Genomic DNA, 24,984 nt, shown 5'->3' with positions numbered 1-24,984 from the left:
AAAAACTTTGTTGTCAAAAATCACAAAACACATAAGAAAAAAAAAAAAAATCTACCACTAGAGAGATACAACAGACACAGCAAAAGAAGAATTAGAGTCCCCAAGACGTTGAGGTACTAGAACGAACCAAATGAGACTAAAATTATTACTATTTTTTAAAATATTTTAACGTTTATTTATTTTTGAGAGAAAGAGACAGAGAGTGAACAGGAGAGGGACAGAGAGAGAGGGAGACACACAATTGGAAGCAGGCTCCAGGCTGAGCTGTCAGCACAGAGCCCGACGCGGGGCTCGAACTCACGGACTGTGAGATCATGACCTGAGCCAAAGTTGGGGCTTAACTGACTGAGCCACCCAGGTGCCCCTAAAATTATTATGTTTAAACTGACTAAAAAGATAAAAGAAGAAATGAAAACAATATGAACAAAACAAAACCATATTTAAAAAGAGAGACTGGAAAAAGAGCCAAACAGAGCAAAGTCAAAGAAAGTAGGAAGAAGAGAAGCATATTATAAGAAGGATAAATAAAGCTTTATTAAAAAAGAAAAAAAAAAGGTAACAGGCATTCAGCAAAATTATTTTCTAAGAAAGAGAACAAGAGTAAATTCTCCCAAATTTCCTTAACTGATAAAGAATAGCCATCAAAAACCCAAGGCAAAAATCATACTCCATGATAAAACCTGAGAAACTTTCCTTCAAAATTCAAGAATAAAACCAAGGTGCTATCACCCCTTCTATTCAGCATTGTAATGGAGATCTTAGACAACTGAGTAAGCCTGAGCACTGAACACAGATGAGAAGGAAACACAGCTCTCGTTATCCATATTAATAGGAGTATCCACATGGGAAATCCAAGAGACTGCAAACATTAAAATTGGTAAGATGAGAAAAGTTGCTATAAATAGGACCAATATACAAACATCAACAGTGTACTCATGCATTCCCCCAAATTTTTAATGTATTTTTTCGGAGGTGATCTGTAATAGCCCTGCAAATATCAGGTACACCGAAATAAATCTACCAAAAGTATTAAAGACCTTCATGGAGAAAATTATAAAATTAATTGAAGAACATAAAAAACTAAAATGAAATATAACATGTTCACGGGTGGGAACGCTGACTATAATAAAGTATCAATTCACCTCCAATTTAGCCTACATTCAATGTATTTCTAGTCAAAGCTCGAAGAGGTTTGTTTTGGATAGAACTTTATACAATGATCCATTAATTTATGTGGAAGAATAAATGTCACCAAAGGGCTAGGAACATTTTTAAGCTTAAGTAGAAAGGCTATAGCTGTTGTACTCTTTCTCAGCCCGGCTGCACTGTCACCAGCACTATGCATAAGAAATGCTCTTAGTGGCAAATGGAAATGACTTTGTCAGTGCTTACAAGGAACTGTCCCAGACTCTTTTTTGTTGCTTTCACCACACTCTGCAAAACCTGAGCCTGACTCTACATCTTTTGGGCATGTTTTATTATTTTTTTTAATTAGTAAAATTAAACATATAAATAAAACTAAAAAAAAACAAGTAAGTTACAAATCCAAACAAGTATCACAACTTACTGTAACAGTTTGGTAATTAAAATCAAGTCGTTGACACAAAACTAAATAAGCCAATAGTCTGGGCTTGGAAGGAGATAGAATTCCAAATAAGTAGGGAAAGAGTAGTCTTTAATTAATAGCCCTATGACAATTCCCTGCCCATTAAAACAAACAAACAAAAAATAGCAGTAGTCCCTACCTCATACCATAGATTTAAACCCTAAATATAAAAGGCAAAACTTAATGTTTTAGGAAAAAATAGAGAAAATTGTTTTGACTTTGTGGTTAAAGAAAAACTTCTTAAACACAACGCCCCAAAAATTAAATATTATACTAATGTAATGTTTACTATGTGCAAGGAAGTATTCTAAGTGCTTTACATAAAGCACTTAGTACTCTAAGAGGTAGGTAATACTGTTGCCTCCATTTTCCAGATGAGGAAAGTCATGCACAGAGATGTGAAGTAACTTGCCCAAGGTTACACAGCAAAGAGGGGACAGAACTGGGGATAAGAGGGGATCTGAAGCCGGAGGCTGTATGGCTGTGGATTCTGTGTTCTTACCTATCACACTACACCTGATGTGAAAATTTAAAACTTCTACATGATAAAAAAAAAAACACCAGACAACTGTGGAATAAGCCTAGGACTAGAGGATATTTCCAGCACATAAATATTAAAGAATACCTGCAAAACAATTTAAAAGGACAAAAAGCACACTGTAAAGTAGCCAAAGGCAATGATAGGCAATCCACCGAAGAAGAATCCAAAAGGCAATTAACACGCGGAAGACGTTAAATCACATTATATATCAGGAAAACAAAAATTAGAACAACAGGATACCATCTCACATGCAAAAATTAGGCCTGATGACACTAATGATGTGGAGAGTCTAGCACTCATTTAAGTCAAAGTGTAAATTTTTGTAGTCACTTTACACAACAATCTGGCAGCACCTAGGACAATTAAAGAAATGTACCCCTTACTAAACCAGCAATTCTGCTTCTAGATTAATACCCAAGAGAAATACCCATGTCCCCAACTAGACATCGTACATCAGGATTTTCCTGCAGTCTTGTTTGTCACAGTAAAAAATTGAAAACAACCTCAGAGACCATGAATATGACATTCATAAACTCTAATGTGATCACACAGTAGAATACAAATGATTTTAATCTATTTCTATTAAATCAATAAGTTTCAAACAGAAAAGAAATGAAACACATTACATAAATACTGATAAGACATACCACTTCATCAATTTTCAAACACCTAAAAAGCCACCGTATGTTCTTTGTGGTTAATAGTTAAAATTGTCGTAAGTATATAAACATGGATGGAAATGACAGATGTTGATTTTAAAATAGTGACTACTTTCAAGAGGGGAAAAATGGGAAAGGGAATGGAGTGATCCTTTACCTGTATTGTAACACCGAATTTCTTTATTTATTTTTTATTTTTTTGATGTTTATTTTTTTAGAGAGACACAGAGTGAGAGTGGGGGAGGGGCAGAGAAAGGAGACACACAATCCTAAGCAGTCTCCAGGCTCTGAGCTGTCAGCACAGAGCCCAAAGGAGGGCACGAACCCACAAACCGAGAGATCATGACTTGAGCCAAAGTCAGACGCTTAACCAACTGAGCCATCCAGGCACCCCTGTACACTTAACTTCTAAAAAAGAGGGAGATGTGGCAAAACACTGGCATCTGTGTAATTAGCTTGTTGGGTTCCCAAGAGTCTACCATATTTTCTGTGCACATGAAATATTTCCTAATTTAAATGAGCCTTGAAAATCTAACATCCCCTTTCTTACCAGGGCACCAATTCTCAATTCTCCTGCTGTGCCTTCCTTTGTAAATTGTTCTAACTTGCCTCATCAAACCTTTGTTCCCACTATTCCTCAAACACAGCCACATAAATCAAGATATTCTCATTCATTTCTCAAATATTCCACATTAATTTTCATCTGTGCACCTGCAAGTACTGTCCACATTCTATCCTGTAATTTGCTTCCGTTTAGGAAAAAGGAAGGCTTGAAAACAATGGTGGTATATACTTGAAAGCAGTAGCCAATAATTTGTTGAATCTTCCCTTGTTTATAACAGAAAGCAACACTCTAGATCTATCACACTTGGATGATCTCATGTGTGAAAATGACACCACACTATCTCCCCTTCCTGTATCCAGCTCTCAAGCACAGGCATGTTGACACACACACATACATCCTCATCTGTAAGATGGAAGAGACCATAGATTTAACTGTCCAATCCAAAACAAACTTTGCAGTTATGACTATACTTTGTCCAAACATAAACTTAATTGGGCTAGTCAATTTTCTGATAACCCCCAAAATATGTTTGTTTGTTTTATTTATTTATTTTTTTACATTTATTTATTTTTGAGAGACAGAGCACAAGCAGGGGAGGGGCAGAGAGAGAAGGAAACACAGAATCCGAAGCAGGCTCCGAGCTGACAGCACAGAGCCCGACGCAGGCCTCCAACTCACAGACCATGAGATCATGACCTGAGCCAAAGTCGGACACTCAACGGACTGAGCCACCCAGGCGCCCGTTGTTTTTTTTTTTTTAATAAAATAATTGAAAACAATATAAATGTTTTGTTCTGTGTGGCTGGTGTTTCTAACACATTGTAACACAAAGCCCTCAATATACACAATTTTTTTACTTAGAAATAGCACCCAAAGGTTTATGATATGGCTTTAATTAGACTTGCTTATAAGCATTTCTTTGACTTACTGAAAAGAAGCCCTTTAAAGATAGTAATGCAACAATTTATTTCTGAGTAGTGGTAATTATATGTTATGGTTGGTTTGTAATTTTGAAGAGAATAGGACTGGATGAAGTCTTCCAAACTAGTGATCTAAAAATTATTGATTCCAATAAAATTAATTCTAACTGTATAATTAAAAAGCCTAAGTTTGTCACCAGAACTTGGTAGACAAAGAAACTGCAAGAATCCTTTGTTCAATAATAACAAGTTTCCTTATGAGACCAATTGTAATAGAAAGTAAATTTAGATCTATAACAAATAGTTTCCTTCGCATGGGAGACAGAGTACTGATAAAAACAGATTATGGATCCGTTAACTCCGCAATAGCAATGTTTTTATGAGCAGGAAGCACCAACCCTTCCTGTTTTCTCTTTAAAACAAAGAAAAGTACATCACATAAAAAGAGCTTCTAGAAGACAGATTAGACGAGCTATAATGGAAAAGCCACACCAAAGCAAGATTATAAAAGTATCTACAACTGGCATTACTTCCCCAACCAAGTCCTAAAAGGAGGAGGTGGTGGGAGAACCAGTAGTTCACACAGGGATGGATTGTGAGGAAGGAAGCAACAGGAGGGTGCTAGCAGAAGGGAAAGCAATTCTCAACGAGGGCTCACAAGACAGCACAAACTCACAGAACAGTGAGGCACAAAGCTACCTGGCCAGTGACATATCCCCTTCCTTAGAGGTGATAAATCAGAACGGCTAAGTCACACGCCCAACGACACAAAGCAGAGCTTTCTGCTTGGTGCATTTTTTTCTCCATATCACAGTGCCTAACATTATATTTAGGTAATTATTAACACTCAAATATAATACTGAAGACAGTATTATACTGCATAAGATGTACTTCTTGCCTTGTAGCCAGATCGTTACGGGTTTGTACAGTATCTCTTTAGCTTACTCCTTATGAGACCTGACTGCACAGCCATGTATAAAAGAACAGAGAAGTCTTCTACTCACAGGATTTTTCTATTAGTTAACCACCAAATGGTAGCTTGTTCATTTTGTGCTTTCTATTTTCCTTTTACCCAACCTAGAAATGTTGTCACATAGGCCTACTTTCACACAAAAGCACACAGTGCATCGCCCAGAGTAGAGGGGAAGAGTAAAAAGTCTATCTTCAACATCACTGCAGCAGGTAAAATTGTTTAACACTAATAAACATGTACTTGTACACTTCTGGATACATGCAATGCCATTACAGAACAAGGAAAAAAATACATTGTGTATAATGTTCTTTATAATCTAGCTTAGGTTTGTGTTGAAGTACTAAAACAAAACACTAAGCTTTTCGAATGAGGGAGCTGCTAGAATATTCTAGAATTAGGAATAGAAGAACCAAATTACTGCTCAGAAGAAGAATGACCTCTGTAATGGACACATGTTTCCTTTATAAGGCAGCACATTCATCCCTTGTAAACCTTTTTTTTTTTTTAATGTTTTTTAATGTTTGTTCATTTTTGAGAGAGACAGAGTATGAGTGGGGGAGGAGCAGAGAGAGGGAGACAAAGAATCTGAAAGAGGCTCCAGGCTCCAAGCTGGCAGCACAGAGCCCAACATGGAGCTTTAACTCATGAACCAGTGAGATCATGACCTGAGCCGAAGTTGGCCACTTAACTGACTGAGACACTCAGGTGCCCCACCCCTTGTAAACCTCTTAATCATAGTATTTCACTGGCTCCATCTGACCAGTACCGGTGGCAGAGACACACAACATAGGCCCATCAACCATGGTTGTTCATCCTCCTGTCCACAGTTACTGGTCCATGGGATGGGTCCATAAACCAATAGGGATATTGAAAGAAAAAAAAAAAAAGAGTTTCTCTGGCACAGTAAGTTACAAGCACAATTAAAATTGATTCTGCCAGTGGCCATCTTGGCACATGGTAAGATCTTCAAAAAGAATGTAAGCAAGCTGAGCTGAGAAGTAGATAAAAGGAGCAAGAGAGTTCTGACCTTTTCTGATCCCCTTGGTCAAGCCATACTTGACAATCCAACTACTGGATGTCCCAATTCTATGTATTATTTCAAGAATTTGTGCTCTCTCATCAATGTAGTCTTTAAAGCTCATCTATAACCCATCAAGAATTCTGGTTAATACAAGCTTCATCTTGCAAATGTTTATCATAAGTTTTTTCATACCTCTATACTTGTAGAGACTTTGCCTTCACAATTGAGACCACTTTCCCTACCTAGACTAAATCATTCACCTTGAATGTAGGCTTTTAAAAAAAATGAGCCCTTCCTTTTTAGCTGAAAACACCTCCCTCCCAAAAACTCTTTACTCTAAGGACAAAACAAGAAGGTAAATCAATGATCCAGAAAAATGTCCACAGCATCTTCTTTGTGCAAACACGCTCTTGAGAATTACCAAATTTAACTCCGGCCTAAATTTTACTACTGAGCAGGTGAGTGGTTGCTTGCACATGGGGAGCAGGGGTTGTGCAGCAGGAGAGAGGGATTACAAAGGAGGATAAGCAAACTGTGAGGGGTAATAGATATGTTCAAGGTCTTGAATGTAGCAATGGGTTCACAGGTATATTTCAAAACTTATCAACTCTATACTGTACATATGGGCAGCTCATGATATGCAAATAATACCTCAATAAAATTGTCTCAAAAAAAGACACACCTTTCCAAGGAAAAGCATTTTACAGTATCATTCTTGTTCTGGAATGGAACAAATCATAATGCCTGGAGTTGCTGATGTAACTTGGTGAAAAGGAAGAAAGTTACATGCCAAGGCTGGTAGGGCAGGAAAACAATGAAGACTGATGCCTGATAAGATCCTTGAATTGTGCCCCTGCTCTGGACTACCTGCTTCTGGACATCTTACTACATGAAAATAACAAAGCTTACTATTTTAAGCAGCAGTAGCTGGGTTTCTATTACCTATTGCTAATACAGTGGTCTTTGGTCCTTTTTTAAAGCCAGCAATATCAGGCCATTCTCAGGCCAGCTATCTTTTGCCTCTAATCTTAGAATAAAGTCCAAATCCCAGGCTAACAAATCCAAGGATGTGCAGAGCCTGAATTACCACTGGAGGTAATTCATTGGCCACTATTCCCCACCTCCAGCCATACTTCCAATTCTTCCAATGAGCCTTCTATAACTTTAAGTGCCACACAAGCAAGGCACATGTTTTTCTGATATTCCTAGCACCTGGCTAAGTGCCTGGTACAGAAGAGGTACTTAAAATACACTGCTGAATGAGAAAGAGCTCATGATAGCACTCATTATGTTTTAAGGACAGGCAAATGCTTAGTCCCTAACCAATACAGTATTTGGGAGAAAAGAAATTTAGCTTAATGATGTTCCAGATTATCCTTTCTCTATATAAGCTATAAAAAAGATTTTCATTGTTTCATCAAATATCCACATTTCAAAATGAGATGCAAAGAAAAAATGTGAATTGTTTCCAAAATATTTCTAGTTACTTCTGCATTTTTTTAGCATCTGAATTCTATGTAAGTGAACTGCTTTAAGGATGAAAAAGGAAGATAGAACATTTGAAAAGAACTGGATTCGATTCTGCAGTTAAATTATTTAAAAATGGTTTGTCAGCACTGAAACAGGAGAGAGGTTGTGATGGTAGCAGAGGATAAGAAATTCAAAACAGTAATAAGGTTCAGAGGGACTATACCACCAAAACGTACCCCCCACCCAGACATATAAAGAAAGCAAAGGCCCCAGACTGTCTTCCCTGTACATGCTTCAACATTCACAATGAGCAATTACACTTGAACGCTCAATTCTCCCTCTGAACTTCTGCCTAATGTGGAAAACTGAAGAACAATTCAGCTATGGATGATCAAGCATGTGTTTCTACCATGCCAAACATCTGGATAGAAATCTGAAGATTCTATAAATAATCTAGATATTGATAAATACCCAGACATTTAGTGTTGAAGCCAAGACCTCAGTTCTTTGTGTCATTTTCATTCTTCAAATGACACAAAGAAGCCTGAAGTGCATTTGTCACATATTTTTCTTCCTTATGTTCTCCCTGGTGCCAAGCAGATTTTATACTTACCAGGCACAAAATAACATATACTTATTATATAATATCTGCTAAGAAATGATATAGAAGGTATCAAAGGTAAGGGATCCTGACTTAGCATGTTCCAAGGATCACAGTTTGAGGCGGCGCTCATGGCTGCCAACCAAGTTCCAACTGTATCCTACCCCTTCCTTCTCTGGAGCAGTTCTGACAGACAAGAAATAGAGTTATGGAAGCAAGAGCCCTGAACTGACTCCTTCATTCAATTAACTAAATGTCAACTATATGTCAAGGCTGTGTTGGGCACCCAGGAAAGGAAAAGTGATTAGGACCTTGCCCATACTGCTGAGAGGTACAAAGTTGATCATATGAAAAGGAGGAGGGCAATTGCTCTTTCCAATGATTCCACTGATCAATTCTAGAATCAAGTCTTAGTCCTCATCTTACTTAACAGCATTTGACACAGATGTTCAATTCTATCTCCTTAAAAAGATTTGCACTTGGTTTCTAGGACACCAACCTCTACCAGGTTTTCCTCTTACCTTTTCTGGCTTCTTTCCTGGCTCCTGAAACTCTTATTAGGAGTGCCCCTGGATGAATCCACAGATAACTGCTATTCTCCCTCTAACCTCACTAACTTGTGGACGTCATCCAATATAATCTCTAACTACCATTCTCTATGTTGATGGCTCCCAGGATTTAAACTTCCAGCTACTTTTCTCCCCTGAACTGCACTGTTGGTAGTCTAACTGCTACCTGACATCTCCATTTGGGTATCTGATTGGCCAATCATATCTAATATTGAACCCCTTATTTTCCTCCCAAAGCTTTCTCCACCCACAGTCTTTCCATTCCTATTAATAGAAGATCCCTCTTGACAGTGGCTTAAGCCATAAATCATGAGTAATCCATGACTCCTCTCTTTCTCTCACACCTCATTCCAAACCATCAGAAAATAATGTTGTTCCATTGATATTATACTGGTACACCTCTCGCCTGAATTACTGCAGTAACCTTACATATGATCTCACTGCTTCCATTGTTGCCCTCTATCATCTATTCCCAATTCAGTAGCCAGACAATCTTTTAAATGAAAATCAGGCCCAAAGCTACCAATGGCTGCCCATTTCATTCTGCATAAAAGCTCTCATCCTTCCAGGGTTCTCAAGGCCCTTCACAATCTTCACCTCAGACCTTCTCTAACTCACATCCTGTACCACTCCACACCTGGCTCATTCTGTCCCAGTCACAATGGACTTGTCTCTGTCCCTTACATAAACCAGGAATACTCCTCTTAGTGGATCTTTTTCAAAGTTCTATCCATCTGAAACACTTTTCCTCTTTGTCTTTCATCACTTTCATCACTTCCTATTTCCTATTTGTGTTTCATCACTTTCAAATCTTTACTCCAGTGCTGTCTTCCCAAGCAGACTAATCCTGGCCATATATTAAATATGTACTTATCCTCCCCTACCTATCCACTGCCTCACCACTCTTCATTCCTCTTACTCCATTTTTCTCCACAGCACTTGCCTACCTTCTCATAAGATATATAATGTATTTACTTATTTATCATCTAACTTTGTCCCATAAATAAAAGACCAATAAAGGCAGCACATTTCGGTTTGTTTTGTTCACTGCTCTTGATCCTCAGTTGGTATTTATTATTGGAATGAATAAAGGAAAGAAAATTATTTGGTTTCATCTTGTATTTATATTAGACTAACGGTATATTAGACTAGTAATGTGAAATCCCTAGCCAACTATGATTTACAGTCCAATTTTAGAGGAAGTGGATTTGTTCATGGGAAACGTTACAGGAAAACCTGAGTAGTAGTATATGAAAGGTTGGCCAACAGTAGAGGAAAAAAGAGTATTTCAAGAAACACATTAGATTCTACATTGGATATATAAATGTAATGCCTACTTAATATTATTTTGTAACCCAATGCTAACTTCCACATTTTAAAATATTTGGCTGTCTTCTAGATTTAATTTTGATCAAATTATCATTTTTATGAAGTTTTCATTAGGTATGTTTTACTCCTGGTGAAAAGGGGGCAGCCAATTCTCTCAATTCGATTCAAGAAGTATTTGAAGAGTATAGCCAGCCTCTGTGTTTTAAAAAAAGAAAATGCTACACACTGAAGGATCCAACAAAGGGAAAGCGATGATCTCTGCCAACAACAACAACAACAACAAACGGTTAATAGTTAGCTGGGGTAAATAGCAAACACAAAGCAATCTACAATATGGAGAGTAGGTATGGTCAAGGGCAAAGACAGAGTAAAACAAAATCTTACATTACTGACTCTCAGCCTTCAGTGTAATTTAGAATTAGGCAGGAAGTTTTAAAAAGGTTTAAAAAAACAATCACATGCCTTCCCTCTCTCCTGGATCTGACTGAATTAGTCTGGAGTGGCACTCAAGTATTAAGATACCCAAGGAAAAATTTAAGGAAACAACGCCTTTGAAAAGAAATGAGGCTTTATTCGAGTAACTTTACAAAGACAGGGCAAGGTACTATAGGTTGAGGGCAGAGGATCAGCAAAGATGGAAAGGCAACAAAGGGCATTTTGTGTGGGGAATTCTGTGTGGCTGGAATATGTAAAGGGATGCAGACAGGAGGGGTGGGTGGGGAAAGATCTCGAATGGCGTGTTAAAGAATTTGGGTTGATTTCACTAAGAGTTTTCCTCTATTATCACAAATGGGTTTGGGTCATTCATTTCACAGCCATAAAATAATTGGGAGGATAAATTCAGGTGAAGGAAGAGTATCTAAACCTAACCTGCCTTCACCAGTAATCCAAATGTGTTCGAAGTGATAATAGCCCATTTTTAAACCACTTAAAACTGTGTGTAAATCAAGCCACTGACATACTCAAATCTCACTTTTCGAATTTGGGCTGAAATGCAATTTTTCCCAAAATGAATTGTTTCTTTTTTTGCAATGCCTCTTGACTCATGTTGTTAAACTTTACGAAAGTCAATAACCTCACTTCAAGTGAGAAATGGCATAAATAGCACATTTGGGTTACCATTTTTAAATCGCAAGTTGGGAAATTTTACAAACGCATTTGGCACAAAGGCAGACTATAAATATCAGCACAACAGCATCATGTGAAAAATCTCAGGTTTTGTCAACAGTGAATCATTTTTAAATTCAAAACGCAAGAAAATATTCAGCAACCACGTAACCATTTTAAATTCATTCAGCAGTGTGAACAGGAACACAGGGAAAAATCACATACACCTAACCACACATTAAAATATGAAACAGGAATAATTTGAAAACTGACGCTCCTTATTTTGAAAAATGACAAGTGTCATCATTTGAAAGTAACAGCAATACATAGGTTTTTCTTTGGCTGCAGTGCTGGTGGCATTTATTTTAGAGTTAAGACTGAACAAAATTATAGTTTTCCAGCACCCTAATGACCAGAGTGACTAAAAAAAAAAAAAAAATACACAGGTTAATCATTCCATATTTACACCTACTGTGCTTCCATCATTTTTTCCCTACAACTGAAAGATTAACATTACTATTTTCAGGCCATGAACTCATGCCTCCATAGAGTCTGCTTGAGTCAACACTAACTACCCTTAAGTGTTAGAAACCCCAATAGCCTAAAAATATTTTCATCATCACACGCAGGTTTGTAATTCAGAAATTTAAAATAAACTTTTTCCACTTGAGGCTGAAACAACTTTTTTTTTTTTTTTTTTTTTTGGCTTTCTGTAGTACATCCAAAGCGTTTGCCCACATTTTTCCATTTTATCCTAAAAACTCATTGGGAAGAGTGAAAAATATCATCACCAGTTTATAAATGGAAAAACTGAAGCTCAAATAAAGTGAGCTGTTTGCCCAACGATAAATTGCAAGCAAGTTGTAGAGTTGGTATTTAGACTTACGTTCTCTTCCTGAATCCAATTCTTTTTCTCCCTATAGACTGTATAGATATATTTTTTATCTATAAATATGGTATGTTTTATCTATTTTAAGACAATCCAATTTCCGAGAGAGAAAGAGGTAAATCATTATAATTCAGGCTCTTAGAATGGATGTAAATCAGTATAATTTTTGATGCTGTATGGAGATTTTTCCCAAAGCAACCAAAGGTATAGGGGAAAAAAATTGCAAAAAATAAAAGAAATCAATAAAACAAACTTGGAAAGAATTTAAAGAATGAATATGGAAAAAGAAACAAACTCCTGAGATGACATTTCTCATTTTAAGATTAGTTATTTATGTTCTTTACATTCTCAATTAAAACTATTCATACATGTGCATGTGTATTTTATATATATTATATATATATTGAAAGTTAGCACAACTCCTTCAAGCCTCTTCTTCTCTGTTTAGGAAGCACAAGGAGATAAATTATAAATCTTCTAAATGTTAACATATTTTAGTATAACATTTATTTCATATTCTGAAAATTCCCCATAAATCAGAAGTATAATTATATATTTTTTTAAACTATTTATTTTTGAGTGCATAAGCGGGGGAGGGGTAGAGACAGGGGGAAAGAGGAACAGAAGCGAGATCTGCACTGTCAGCAGCAAGCCCAGCCGGAAGTGGGCCTCAAAGTCAAGAACCCCGAGATCATGACTTGAGCCGAGTTGGACGCTCAACTGACCAAGCCACCCAGGCGCCCCTTATAATTTAAAAAAAGTTGTTTTTCATGATTTGTCAGAACATTTCCAACCAAAATTATTTTCTAATAAACCATGAAAAATAAAATAGACCATTTTCCCAAAGTAGCTCTCATTTGCATTTATATCCTAAGCAGTATGAAAAAGTTTCACACTCTTTCTATGTTTCCCCTGACTCTGTTACAGCTTCTTCCCTTCCCACTTTTCTAATCCACAAAGATGTCTCCTAGTCCTAAATTTTACGTCAGCTAATGTCAGTCCCTCCCTTATATCACATTTAGTTTTCCCACTTCACGATTCCCAATTACATCCTGTTTTCACAGAATTGGTATTTGCCTTTGTATGTGTTTATTACCTCTCAATGTTCTCAGCGGGATATACACGAGGCAAATTTATTCACTGAACAAAGCTCCTGAGGTCATACGGAAAAAAAGTACATTTTAAAAAACGAGGTTTCACAAAGCACATTAATTTTAAAGCCCAGTTTGGTTCACTGCTGTCTTCCCAGGCTAAGAACAGTGCCTGTTATAAATAAATAAATAAATAAATATTTACTGAGTGAAGAAATGTTCAGTTACTTTAATACGAAGTTCTGAAGCAAGCCTTTCTTTTTCTCATAACACCATGAAAATGCAGGGAAGAGAACTTGGCTTCTCCTCTTCCTACCATATCTATAAACAGTTTATATTCACTACACTAACTTAAACTTATTCAAGGCTAGGGATCCTATTGATTTAAAATGACCCAACCATAAATAACAACAAAAATCAACTGTTGTTCCGTTGGCTAGTGATCAGAAGTCCAAGACAGGTTCAGGGGAAGTTCCTTCCAAGCTATTTTAGTGACATGCATTCTGGTCTGATCATGAATTCTGCTCTCAATTTAGGCTCACCAGCAGGCCACTTGAGCATGTGGACAGTTGGCCTTGTAGAGTCCTAAGTTCCTCAAGAAAATGCTTCAACAAAAAAGCAGGCCATGGCCTTTACACCTGCCACTCCCGTATGCAATCCTGATCTTACTAACACTTTCAGGAATGATCTCAGACTCATCCTGCAACTTTGCGCCTATTTTAGAGGTAGTTACCCTGGTGGGATTGGAACCTATGAAAGGTCCACCTAGTTCCACCTTAGAAGGAAATGTCTCCTCAGTCTTCACCCTCAATCCTTCACCCTCAATCCACCCTCAACCTCAATCCTCAATCCTAACTACTTCACATTTCTCATCTTAAAATGTTCCAAGGAAGATATGGAATCTAAATAATAGTAGTGGCTATTGTCAGCATCTATTTAAGACCTGGTCCAACTTGTAAGTCTCATTCACCTCCAATTTAAAGTGCTGAACTTACTTAAGCTTGTTCACAATGCATAAAGAGTAGACGCTAATTCATCTTAAGAAATACCCGTTCTATCTAAAAAGTCTAGGATTTAATAGGGTGCTAACTATTATATAGCCTTGTGACTTCTAACTAAGGTTTACTACATAACTATTAAAAATCAATAGAATGCATTCTGAAGGCCAATAAGTTGGAATAGATATAAAAATCTTAAAATGTTCCTTTAGATCACCTTTCTCCTTGCTTTCCTGATACACACTAAATACAACAAAAGTGACATATCTTGAAAACAACTAGACTTAAAAATAACTTGTCTCTTAACATGTATATATAATATATATTATACATATATATGTGTGTATAGATATATAGATATAGATATACATACATAGATTGCACATTAGTTTATATAGACCCCACAGCCAAGTAAGCATGCAAAGTAGACTTTCTACTGTGTGTAAGCAGATATTATAAGACTAAGTGTCTGGGGAACAGGTGACCAAATCATGGGGAGAGTGCGAAAGTCAGGGCACAAAATGATGAATTTGAATAGCAGGCCATTCATGCTAAGAAAAGAAAATACCTGGAGAATTGGTCAGCACTTACTTAATATACAGTCAATAAGATAAGCATGCTTCAAGCAAGACAAAGGTGAATTTTGGTCTGAAACTTGACATGGTTCTCCAATTACAAGGAGCTGAATCACCAGGTGTTTTACAATTTTTCTCCCGAGTCTACTATCTGTGACCATGTTGATTAAATTCCTACTAACTAACCAGAAAAGCAAACTTGATTCCACTGTCTCGCCTTCAAAGCTTTGCAAGCATGTTCATGTACAAAGGAACATTAATGGTAAACCAATCCAGCCTCTCTCTCCTGTTGGTGACCACAAGGCAGCCTCTCCATTCCTAGGATGTAACCTAAGCTTGCACAGATGGCCTAGCTTGCTGCTAATACAGGAGAACTGGGTTTGTTTTCAGGGTGGGTGCTGCAAACCAGCAGGTGTATTTATAGAAGGGAGATAGACTATGATGGAGGGATGATGACAGAAGAGGAAGTTTCTTCCACCTGGGAGAGAAGCCTTTGGAAAGATCTGGATCTCACAGCGTAGGTTCTATTCCTGACTTGCCAACTTATTAAAACCCTTTTTGGTCTGTTATCTTATGTTTAAGATTTACACAATGCCCCTTGCCTCAGATGGCTGTCAGAATGAGGAATGAAATCATGAATGAAGACCTGGGCTGTGATAGGCAATCAATAAACGGCAACTGCTCTCCCATTCTCCATTCGCCCAGAATTGCACCTCAAAAATCACAGAGGTAGACTGCACCATTAAAACTAAAAGGCCCAAGCTTATTAGCAGAGAAAGGAATGACTTGGGTGGAGGCTTGCTTATTTACTGGAGGATTTTGCTTAAAATGGAGTTAGGATATTAATAAATCGGGAGACCACATGGAAAAAGCATCCAGTATGAACAAACTGACAAAAAAAAAAAAAAAAAAAAAGACATCCCTTTATGTAAGCACGAAACAAACTTCGGAAGCTGCGGATATCCTGTGAACCTACTCGGTGACCTCAATTTAAATCACAAGAGCACGGAGAGCTAACCAAGATGCACACCATCCATATGCCGCCTTGTCAGTTTCAGATCACGCTATTTTTGCAAAACTGTCCCCAAACCTGAGGCTGCTCTCCCGCCTCCAAACCCGCCCCAGACGGGGTTGGAAGCCAGGAGCGAGTATCAGAAGGGATAGGGATGGGAAAGTGGAAAGGTCTGGTCAAACGACAGAAAAACAAGGCGGTGGGTGAGGGGGCGGGGTAGAGCAATGTGGCAGAAACGCGGCCAGTGAGCCAGAAAGACGGCGGCTTCACAATGAGGGAAAGGAAGAGACTGCGACAAGAGCCGGCTCCTGGTCTCCGGTGGGGAGTGATGGTGAGGTCAGGGGCGCGCAGAGCGTGGGAAGACGGGAAAGGGTGCGGAATGAAGTCAGAGTCACTGGTCAGGCAGGGGAACCAAGGAGCAACCGAGCAGGTGCAAAGCCCGCAGGCGGGGAGGAACCGGTTCAGGGTACTCACTGTGTACAGCAGGTTGAGAGCGCACAGGCAGTTCTTGGAACACGCGAAGCCCCCGCAAACCATCTTGGAGCCTGTGGTTGCCGAAACCGCAGGTAAACGAGGCTCGGGCGGAGCCTCCGGCACAGCCTCTTTGTCCTTGCCTTTGAGGCCTGGCCGAGGCCGGGGTGGGAGGCCTGGGCTGCGGCTGCAGTGCGCTGCGCGCCCGCCGCGGCTCGAACCCGCTCTGGAACCTGCGGCCGCAGCAGCTGGAGCCTGAGCCCGAGCCCCGCCCAGCACCCCCGCCTCGCCCCGCGCGCTGATTGGCCGCCGGCAGGGAACAAAGGTAGAAATATGCAAATAAATGCGCTCCGCCTGCCGGCAGCCGGGAGAGGCTAGACGGCCCGGGGCCGAGGGGGAGGGGGTGGAGGCCGTAGGGGACCTAGCTCGAGGCCAGACCGTGTGACAGCGGCCTCCCTGTCGTTTCCTGGGGAGCAGGTGAGGAGAAGAGGGCGGGGCTCGACGGAGATCCACGCTGGCAGGGAGAAATATGACAGCACCTCTCGGTTCTTGGCCCTGGTGGATGACGTGGCACCATTTTGAACGAGATTTTTAAATTAAGCACCTGGCCTTGTTTGAAGGAAGGCAGGAATAAATGGAGAAATAAATAAACGAATGTGAATGATTTAAAAGAGAGAATGAAGTGGGGGAAAATAAAAGGAAGGAAACAAGGGAAGGAATAAAAGGAGAGAGCGAATTCTCGGCTTCTCTAGGAAAGTAGGTACAGTACATGGCCCATAAATGTGACTCCTGTCACGTCAAATTTATCCTACAGGAATTTGCAAATATTGATAAACTATGAATACGTGCATGCCAGAGAAAATCAGGAGAGATTACTTTTGTCTTTCAATACTAAATATCAATAAATTTTTCTTTTTTTCCCAAATAAGAATTGTGAAAAATATTTAAATGATACAGTCTTCACCTCAAGTCAGTCCATTATCACTTTATTGACTGTCTACTGCGGAAATGCATCTTGTATCCTCAGATTTCTCACCTATAAATTGAGATATTATGTTAAGCACTTTTTTGCACAGTGCCTGGCACAAAGTAAGTGCTCAATAAGTGTAGGCCAGTATTAGTAGATCTAATAGGCTTTTTTCTTTTAATGTTTATTTATTTTTGAAAGAGAGAGGGGCGCCTGGGTGGCTCGGTCGGTTAAGCGTCGGACTTCGGCTCAGGTCATGATCTCATGGTCCGTGAGTTTGAGCCCCGCGTCGGGCTCTGTGCTGACAGCTCAGAGCCTGGAGCCTGTTTCAGATTCTGTGTCTCCCTCTCTCTCTGCCCCTCCCCTGTTCATGCTCTGTCTCTCTGTCTCAAAAACGTTAAAAAAAATAAAAAAATTAAAAAAAAAAAAAAAAAAAAGAGAGAGAGAGCACAAGCAGGGGAGGTGCAGAGAGAGGGAGACACAGAATCTGAAACAGGCTCCAGGCTCTGAGCTGTCAGCACAGAGCCTGAGGCAGGGCTGGAACCCACAGACGACCTGATCTGAAGGCAGATACTTAATTGACTGAGCCACCCAGCCACCCCAAGACTAATAGTTTTCTAATGCCTACTGTGTTCCAGGCACCTAAGCTAAGCCAGTAAAGGCTTGTTTGTTTCATAGTACCATCTACCAAAACAGGTTCTTATAAAGAAATGTTCAGATATTTATATGGAACCTAAAGGTTCATAGTGAGTAAATTATGTGATAGCAAATGCTAAATATATGGATTTTTTAAAGTTTATTTATTTATTAGAGGGGAACAGAGGGAGAGGGAGAGGATCCAAAGCAGGCCCCATGCTGTCAGCACTCACAAATGGAATGCTGGGATCATGACCTGAGCCAAAATCAAGAGTCCCACACTTAACCCACTGAACCACCCAGGTGGCCCTAAAACATATGTTAAGTAGAACACTGCAATTAGTTGAAATAGTTAGTGTTCTTGGAATTTCCTGCTCTGTCTTCTAAGCTCTCCTTACTTCCCCAAATCCCACCACACCAAGAAGGCTCCATTGATTCTTTTGCTTTTGTATTCCACATTAATCTTTTCTGCACACCCCGAAGTATTCCAAAAAATCACTCTAGAAAATGACCATCCAACCCAAACAATACAATGCTGCTCAGCCTTCCACTGTAAAAGCCAAAAACTTACTAAAGAAGTCCGAGCGAGGAGATCGGTTCATCCACTTCTCATTCCTGGAGGCCACCAATATTGTACCACTTCATTGCTCCCCCCAGTCATGGCAACTCTTTTTTTGTCTCCTTCATAATATCTTCTACTATCGCCCTGTGGGCTGAATCTCTTTCTTTATCTCAACGAAATGCCACCTATTGGTTAGGGGTCCAGCAGGAAGGATATAGTTCATTCAAATAGCATAATTGAAAAGAGTTTAATAAAGAGATTATTTTTTAAAGCGTGGACAAAGTTAAAGGAAGCCAAGAAAAAATAATGGAGCAGCTCAGCTCTAGCAAGAATGGGTAGTTATGATTTTCCTGAAGTCTAAAGGGGAATTTAGGGAACAATTACAGAAGCCGGGCAAGAGCTGTAGTGGTAGAAGCATTGCCTCATAGGATTTATGGGCTTTGATGGGGAAAACCGAGGAACTACTGCGAATTGGGAGGAGGGTGGGAGGTAGTGAACATGATGAATTTCTCCTTAGGATTTATAAAAGACCACTTATTTCCATCCCAATAAGAATGAGCCAGATATGTTACAAATTCACAGTTTAAAACAAAACAAAACAACAACAACAACAACAAAAACTGTCAGAGAATTGAAGACCTAAAGACATCTAAAAGAACGAAAATCTGGGAGGTAATAAGACAGTCTTAGGAAGAAAAGTTCACAGTTGCCATTATCTTGTGTGGGTTGGCTGTAGAAAGAAGACTGCATAGAGAGGGACAAAGAGAAATGAGGTGATCTTTTAACCACGTTTTATTGCCCATGTGTGAACTGGTGTGACAGTGTATAATCCAGGGGGCTCCAGCTACAGAGTGAGTCTATGATTGCTTGCCAGATTTAACCCATGAACCTTCACTTAGTACAGGGGTTACAAGTTTCAAAGTCTGTGGTCAGAGAAGAGTACTCCTTCCCCAACTATCTCAAGGTTCACAGATCTTCCCCAAATACAAGAAAGTGGTTAACAGCTGGATCAGGATGGGCAAGACGAGAAAGACCCCTATGGAGCAATCTGACTCTTGACCTAATCCAAGGCATTGGCTACTCAAGGCTAAGGAGGTAGAAGAGAAAAATCCCCCTATGATATATTGTAAGAATCCTCCATGCCTGAAATAGAACAGCAGGATAAGGAGAGATCTTACAAAGACATGACTGAAAGCAGAGAACATGACTGGAGAACAAAGATGACTCCACAGCAGACAAAATGGCAGCAGCCAGGTTATAAAAACAGAGAACTTCCAAGGCTCAGAAAGCTGGTGACTGAGCACAAAGTACAAAGCGTTCTCCATTCAGACCTCCTTCCTGTAGAAAAAAGGTCTTGATCAAAAGATTTGAAGCCAATGCTGACTGAATCTAATTAAACCTGTATTTTTTCTTCTATCGAGGTAGGCACCCAGCATAGCAGCCTGATAGAATAAGGCCTGTATCATTTAATACATTCTCAACAGTTCTTTTATATATACTCTGTGACACACAATCAAAAATTATGAAAGGTGTGGATAATCAAAAAAATTTGGCTTATGGTCAAAAGAAAACCTGATCCATAGAATCAGGCCCAGAGATGATCCTGATGTTCAAATTTTCAGACAAGTCCTGAAAACTAAACATGATAAATGTGTTAAAGATTCAGTGGAAAACATGCAGGAACATATGGAGAATTTCAGCAGAAAGATCAAGATTATTGGAAAAAATGTACATGAAATGAGAAATACAATCAGAAAAAAAATTTTAATGTGATTTAAGAAAACTGGATAAAACAGAAGAGAAAATTCAGTTGAAAGAGAGATAAATAGAAATTACTCAGACTAAAACACAATGATTAAAAAAAATGAAAAAAATGGTTCAGAGCCTCTGATACCTTTAGGACAAAATCGAATAGTGTGTGTGCAGTTCCAGAAGGAGAAAACAAAAAAAATGGGACAAAAGACATATATAAAGAGAATAACGGTCAGGAATTTTCCAAAGTTAGTAAGAGATATCAACTCACAGATCCAAGAATGGTCACTTCTACCTACTGGTATGCCCCCAGAAGTATGAGCCTGCCCATATTAAGGTGAGGGAACACAGACCTATTATGGGAGGGTTGCAAGGTCACATTGCAGAGGAGCACATATATGGGAAATGCTGCAGTGTGTCTTTGGAAAATAAAATCTGCCATAGGTAATGTCCTTTTTCCATATAATGCCTCCATATTGCCCCTTTGTTAAAAAACTGCCTTTTTTTTTTTAATGTGAGAAAAAGAATAGAACATTGGACTATAGTTCTCAGAGAGTTTCAATGGAGACTAAGCTAAGAGACTATTTTATTAAGTGGAAGAGGAAGTTTTGTATTTGTACAATAAAATTGTCTTTGGCCATAAAATCAATAAAATGGATAATTGAAACTTACTTTCTTTAAAAGTTGGGTCTTCTGGGGCACCTAGGTGGCTCAGTTGGTTAAACATCCGACTTCGGTTCAGCTCATGATCTCGTGGTCTGAGTTTGAGCCCCATGTCAGGCTCTGTGTTGACAGCTCAGAGCCTGGAGCCTGCTCTGAATTCTGTCTCCCTCTCTCTCTGCCCCTCCTCCACTTTCACTCTGTCTCTCTCTCAAAAATGAATAAGTATTTAAAATAATTAATTAGTTAATTAATTAATTAAAATTGGGTCTCCTAAGCATATTGTTTTTAATAGTTTTAGATGGAAATAACAAAGATAAACTAAATTAATTAGTTTTACATATAATTTCTTGGTCCTTGAATGTGAAATGAATTTTTAACAATTTAGGAGATTGCTATACTCCTCTCTCCTTTGTTTTAATTTTTTTTTTTCTTGCTTGCTTGCTTGCTTTCTCTCTTTTTTTTTTTTTTTTTTTTTAGCCAGGGAAACAGCATTCTTGTGCGTTAGTCCGGATCCTCTGAGAAACAGACACCAAGACTGTACTAGATATGCAAGAGATTTATTGGAAGACACATCTGTGAGGTTTCCCAGGTACTACAGAAGGCTGTGAGCACTAAAAGAATGCAACAGAGGTCTGACTTCTGTGAAAGTAAAGAGGGAAGGAAAGAAGGGAGAGAAGGAGGGAGAGAGGAAGGTGTTAGACTTCAGGGCAGTTTTAAGAAGATTTGGTAAGGCCAGCAAAGAGTCTTTGAGTCAGATGTGCAAAGAATCTAGCACACTCTCCTGCAATGCAGCTGCCTCAGTATCCTTGCCACACTCAGTCACTGGCTAGAAACATCAGCACAAATGCAGTGATGGACATTGGGACTGGCTTCAATTATGCTCTCCACAATAGATCTGAGAGGTCCATTTTCTTGAAAAATAAGTCTAACTACATTTTCCCCTAAAAATATTTCCCTAGTCACATTTCAAACCGTCTTTGAATTTTTCAGTCCTCATCATTTTATCAGGGAAGGAAATTCTCTAACTTCATCTGGGTAATCCACTTCAGGCTGTAACGAACATTTAAAAACTCTTCATGGGGGTGCCTGGCTGCCTCAGTTGGGAAACCATGTGACTCTTGATCTTGGGGTTGTGAATTTGAGCCCCATGTTGAGTGTAGAGTTCACTTAAAAATAAAAAAGAGTCTGTTTAAAAAATTTTAAACAGGGGCGTGCCTGGGTGGCTCAGTGGATTCAGTGTCAGACTTTGGCTCAGATCACGATCTCATCATTAGGCTCTGTGCTGATAGCTTGGAGCCCGGAGCCTGCTTCTGATCGTGTGTCTCCCTCTCTCTCTGCCCCTTCCCTGCTCATGCTCTGTCTCTCTCTCTCTCAAAAAAACAAACATTTAAAAGACAGATTTAAAAAAAATTAACGAGAATAATTTGTTTTAAAAAAAAATTTTAATATTAAAAAATAAATTTAAATTCTTCATGGTTTAGATTTAGCTTGATATTATCTTAACTTTTTTATTTTAATCTTTTTTTTTTTTTTAAGAGAGAAAAAGAGAGAATGTGTGCACACAAGCAGGGCAGAGGGGCAGAGGAAGAGATCAACAGAGAATCTTAAGCAAGTTCCATGCTCAGCACAGAGGCTGACATGGGGCTCCATCCCATGATTCCAAAATCATTACCTGAGCCGAAATCAAGTCAGCCACTCAATTGACTGAGCCACCCAGGTGCCCCTTAATTTTTTATTATTTTTTGCCATTCGAGTTTAAGGCCAATATATATATTTTTTTTAATTTTTCTTTATTTTTTTTTAAGTATTTATTTATTTTTGAGACAGAGAGAGACAGAGTGTGAGCAGGGAAGGGGCAGAGAGAGAGGGAGACACAGAATCGAAAGCAGGCTTCAGGCTCTGAGCTGTCAGCACAAGAGCCTGAGGTGGGGCTTGCACTCACAAACTGTGAGATCATGACCTGAGCTGAAGCCATACACCCAACAGACTGAGCCACCCAAGCGCACCTCCACATTTTCCTCTTAATAATTCAATACAAGGATTTCATTGTTTTCAATAAATCTTAAACAAAACAACTCCTAAGCTTTTGTACAACATTGTTAACTACTCTACCAGAAAACTTTTTAGACTTCTCAGAAATATGAATATGAAATTGTTCATGCACATTTTATGGCCACATAAATAGTATAGCAATTTTAAAACACTTCAACTACAGTACACCTTGTTATAGCTAAACCCCAGTATATTACTTTAACCAATAAAATACTATTAAATAAATTAAATGCCAATTCCTAAAATGTCTGTCAATGGTTTTAACTAAAATTGATCCAGCTAAATGATTTCTAATTACAAATACATTTTTTATTCCACATTTTTTTTTGGTCCATTATTCTCTGATATTCTTCTGTCTCCTGGACAAATAAAAGAAAGGACTGTAGAATCTTCCATTTGAGATAATTTGTAATCTTTTGGATCCAGTGAAGCATAAGAAGGGAATTTCTTGGCCAAGAATAAGACAAAGCAGCTGATCAATTGTTACTTCTCTCCTTCCAAATCTCTCTCTTCCGCTATTTTCCCTGTTATCCTTTTTGATGTTTTGCCAGGTTTTAGCAATTGTATGTGACATATTCCTCCATCCTACAATAATATTGTCTCCCTTTTGCTATGCAGAATGTTTCAACATTAATGCCAAAGGACTTCAAATGATAATTCATTTTCAGAGAAAGTTTTTCTTCCAACCACAAATTAAACTTGAAGTTTTTCTTGCTTTTACCGACTTCTTATTTCCTTCTATGTAATGTCAATGGGACTAAAATATATGCATATATGTGACTATCTTGTCATATACTATGGCACTAAAATCTCAATTCTAAATTTCTGTGACCATTTGTAGTAGCAAATTCAGCTTTTACAGCATTGCAGAGAATTCCAGGGCCTAACAGGCAAATCCAGCTTGACAGCCAGACAAACCAACCAGACCACTGATCAGCTGCCTGTAATGAGGGGGGACAATCAGCTTGAAGCATGAGATAATCTGCTTACCCTTTGCCTCTGTTTTCTCCACATCTTCCCTTCCATTTTTTTTTCATGTGCTATATTAATGATGTACCAATGAGAGTACAATTGGAAGTAAATTGATGATATTTTTAAGGTTCCATCACATGAAAGAAATTTCTGGAAATCTAAGGCTTTCCATTTTGAGTACTGTAGATCAGTATGTATTGCATTTATTTAGTCCAATGGCTACTTCAGTAAATACATACTTTTTATATCTGAAAGCTAATAATAATACTGCCTTCATTAAGACACATATATCAGAGAAAAATAGGTAAAAAATGAATAGGAAAAGGTACAATTATAGGGGTCAACTGAATTTATTAAAATAAGCTGTCATTATGTTTGAGAAAATGAAAGGAAATCTGACATTTATAAGGGTGACCAAATGTACTTAATTTTTTTTAAAGTATCTTTCTGACTCTTACCTATAAACAGTTTGTGAGTTCTAAAATAAGATTGATATAGTATAATGCAGGTCCTGGCACAATGGAAATCATTCAAGCTGGAAACAACTCAGATATCCATCAGTACTGGAAATAGATAATGAAATCATGGTACACTCACATAATGGAAACGTATCCCAAACTGAAACTGAACAAAATACAGCTACCTCCATAATATGGATGTGTCTTACAGACACTGGGTTAAAAGAAACCAGAAACACAAGAATATATAATGCATCCTTCCATTTATATAAAACTCAAAAACATCAATTCTAATGCAGTATTCAGAGATGAACGCTCAAGAGGCAAACTATAAATAAAAGCAAGGAGTGGGTAACCATAAACGTCAGGATAGTCATGCGTTTGGGGAGGTATGTGTGGAAACAGTGATTGGAAAAGGGTAAGGGGGTCTCCTGGAGTGTCCTCATGTTCCTCGAGGATCCCTTTCTGATGATTACTCTGATGAAGAGTGGAGGAGGGGAAAAAAACTTACAGCCTGAAGTACAA

General features: G+C 38.6%; 1 protein-coding gene across 1 annotated transcript in view; it reads right to left on the bottom strand.

Moving 5' to 3' along the window:
- The window catches only part of TSPAN13 (tetraspanin 13), a 32,064-nt gene extending 15,404 nt beyond the window's left edge, over nucleotides 1–16,660 (bottom strand). The window contains exon 1 of the mRNA XM_047849321.1: nucleotides 16,401–16,660. Within this exon, the coding sequence (XP_047705277.1) occupies nucleotides 16,401–16,463 (63 nt within the window). The 5' untranslated portion in view covers nucleotides 16,464–16,660. The remainder of the gene's footprint in view (nucleotides 1–16,400) is intronic.
- Nucleotides 16,661–24,984: the final 8,324 nt, after the last annotated feature.

The sequence above is a fragment of the Prionailurus viverrinus genome, chromosome A2, assembly GCF_022837055.1.
Source record: "Prionailurus viverrinus isolate Anna chromosome A2, UM_Priviv_1.0, whole genome shotgun sequence".
NCBI classification, from domain to species: Eukaryota; Metazoa; Chordata; class Mammalia; order Carnivora; family Felidae; genus Prionailurus; species Prionailurus viverrinus.
The sequence above is the reverse complement of the archived record's forward strand: the minus strand, read 5'-3'. Positions and strand labels throughout refer to the sequence as shown.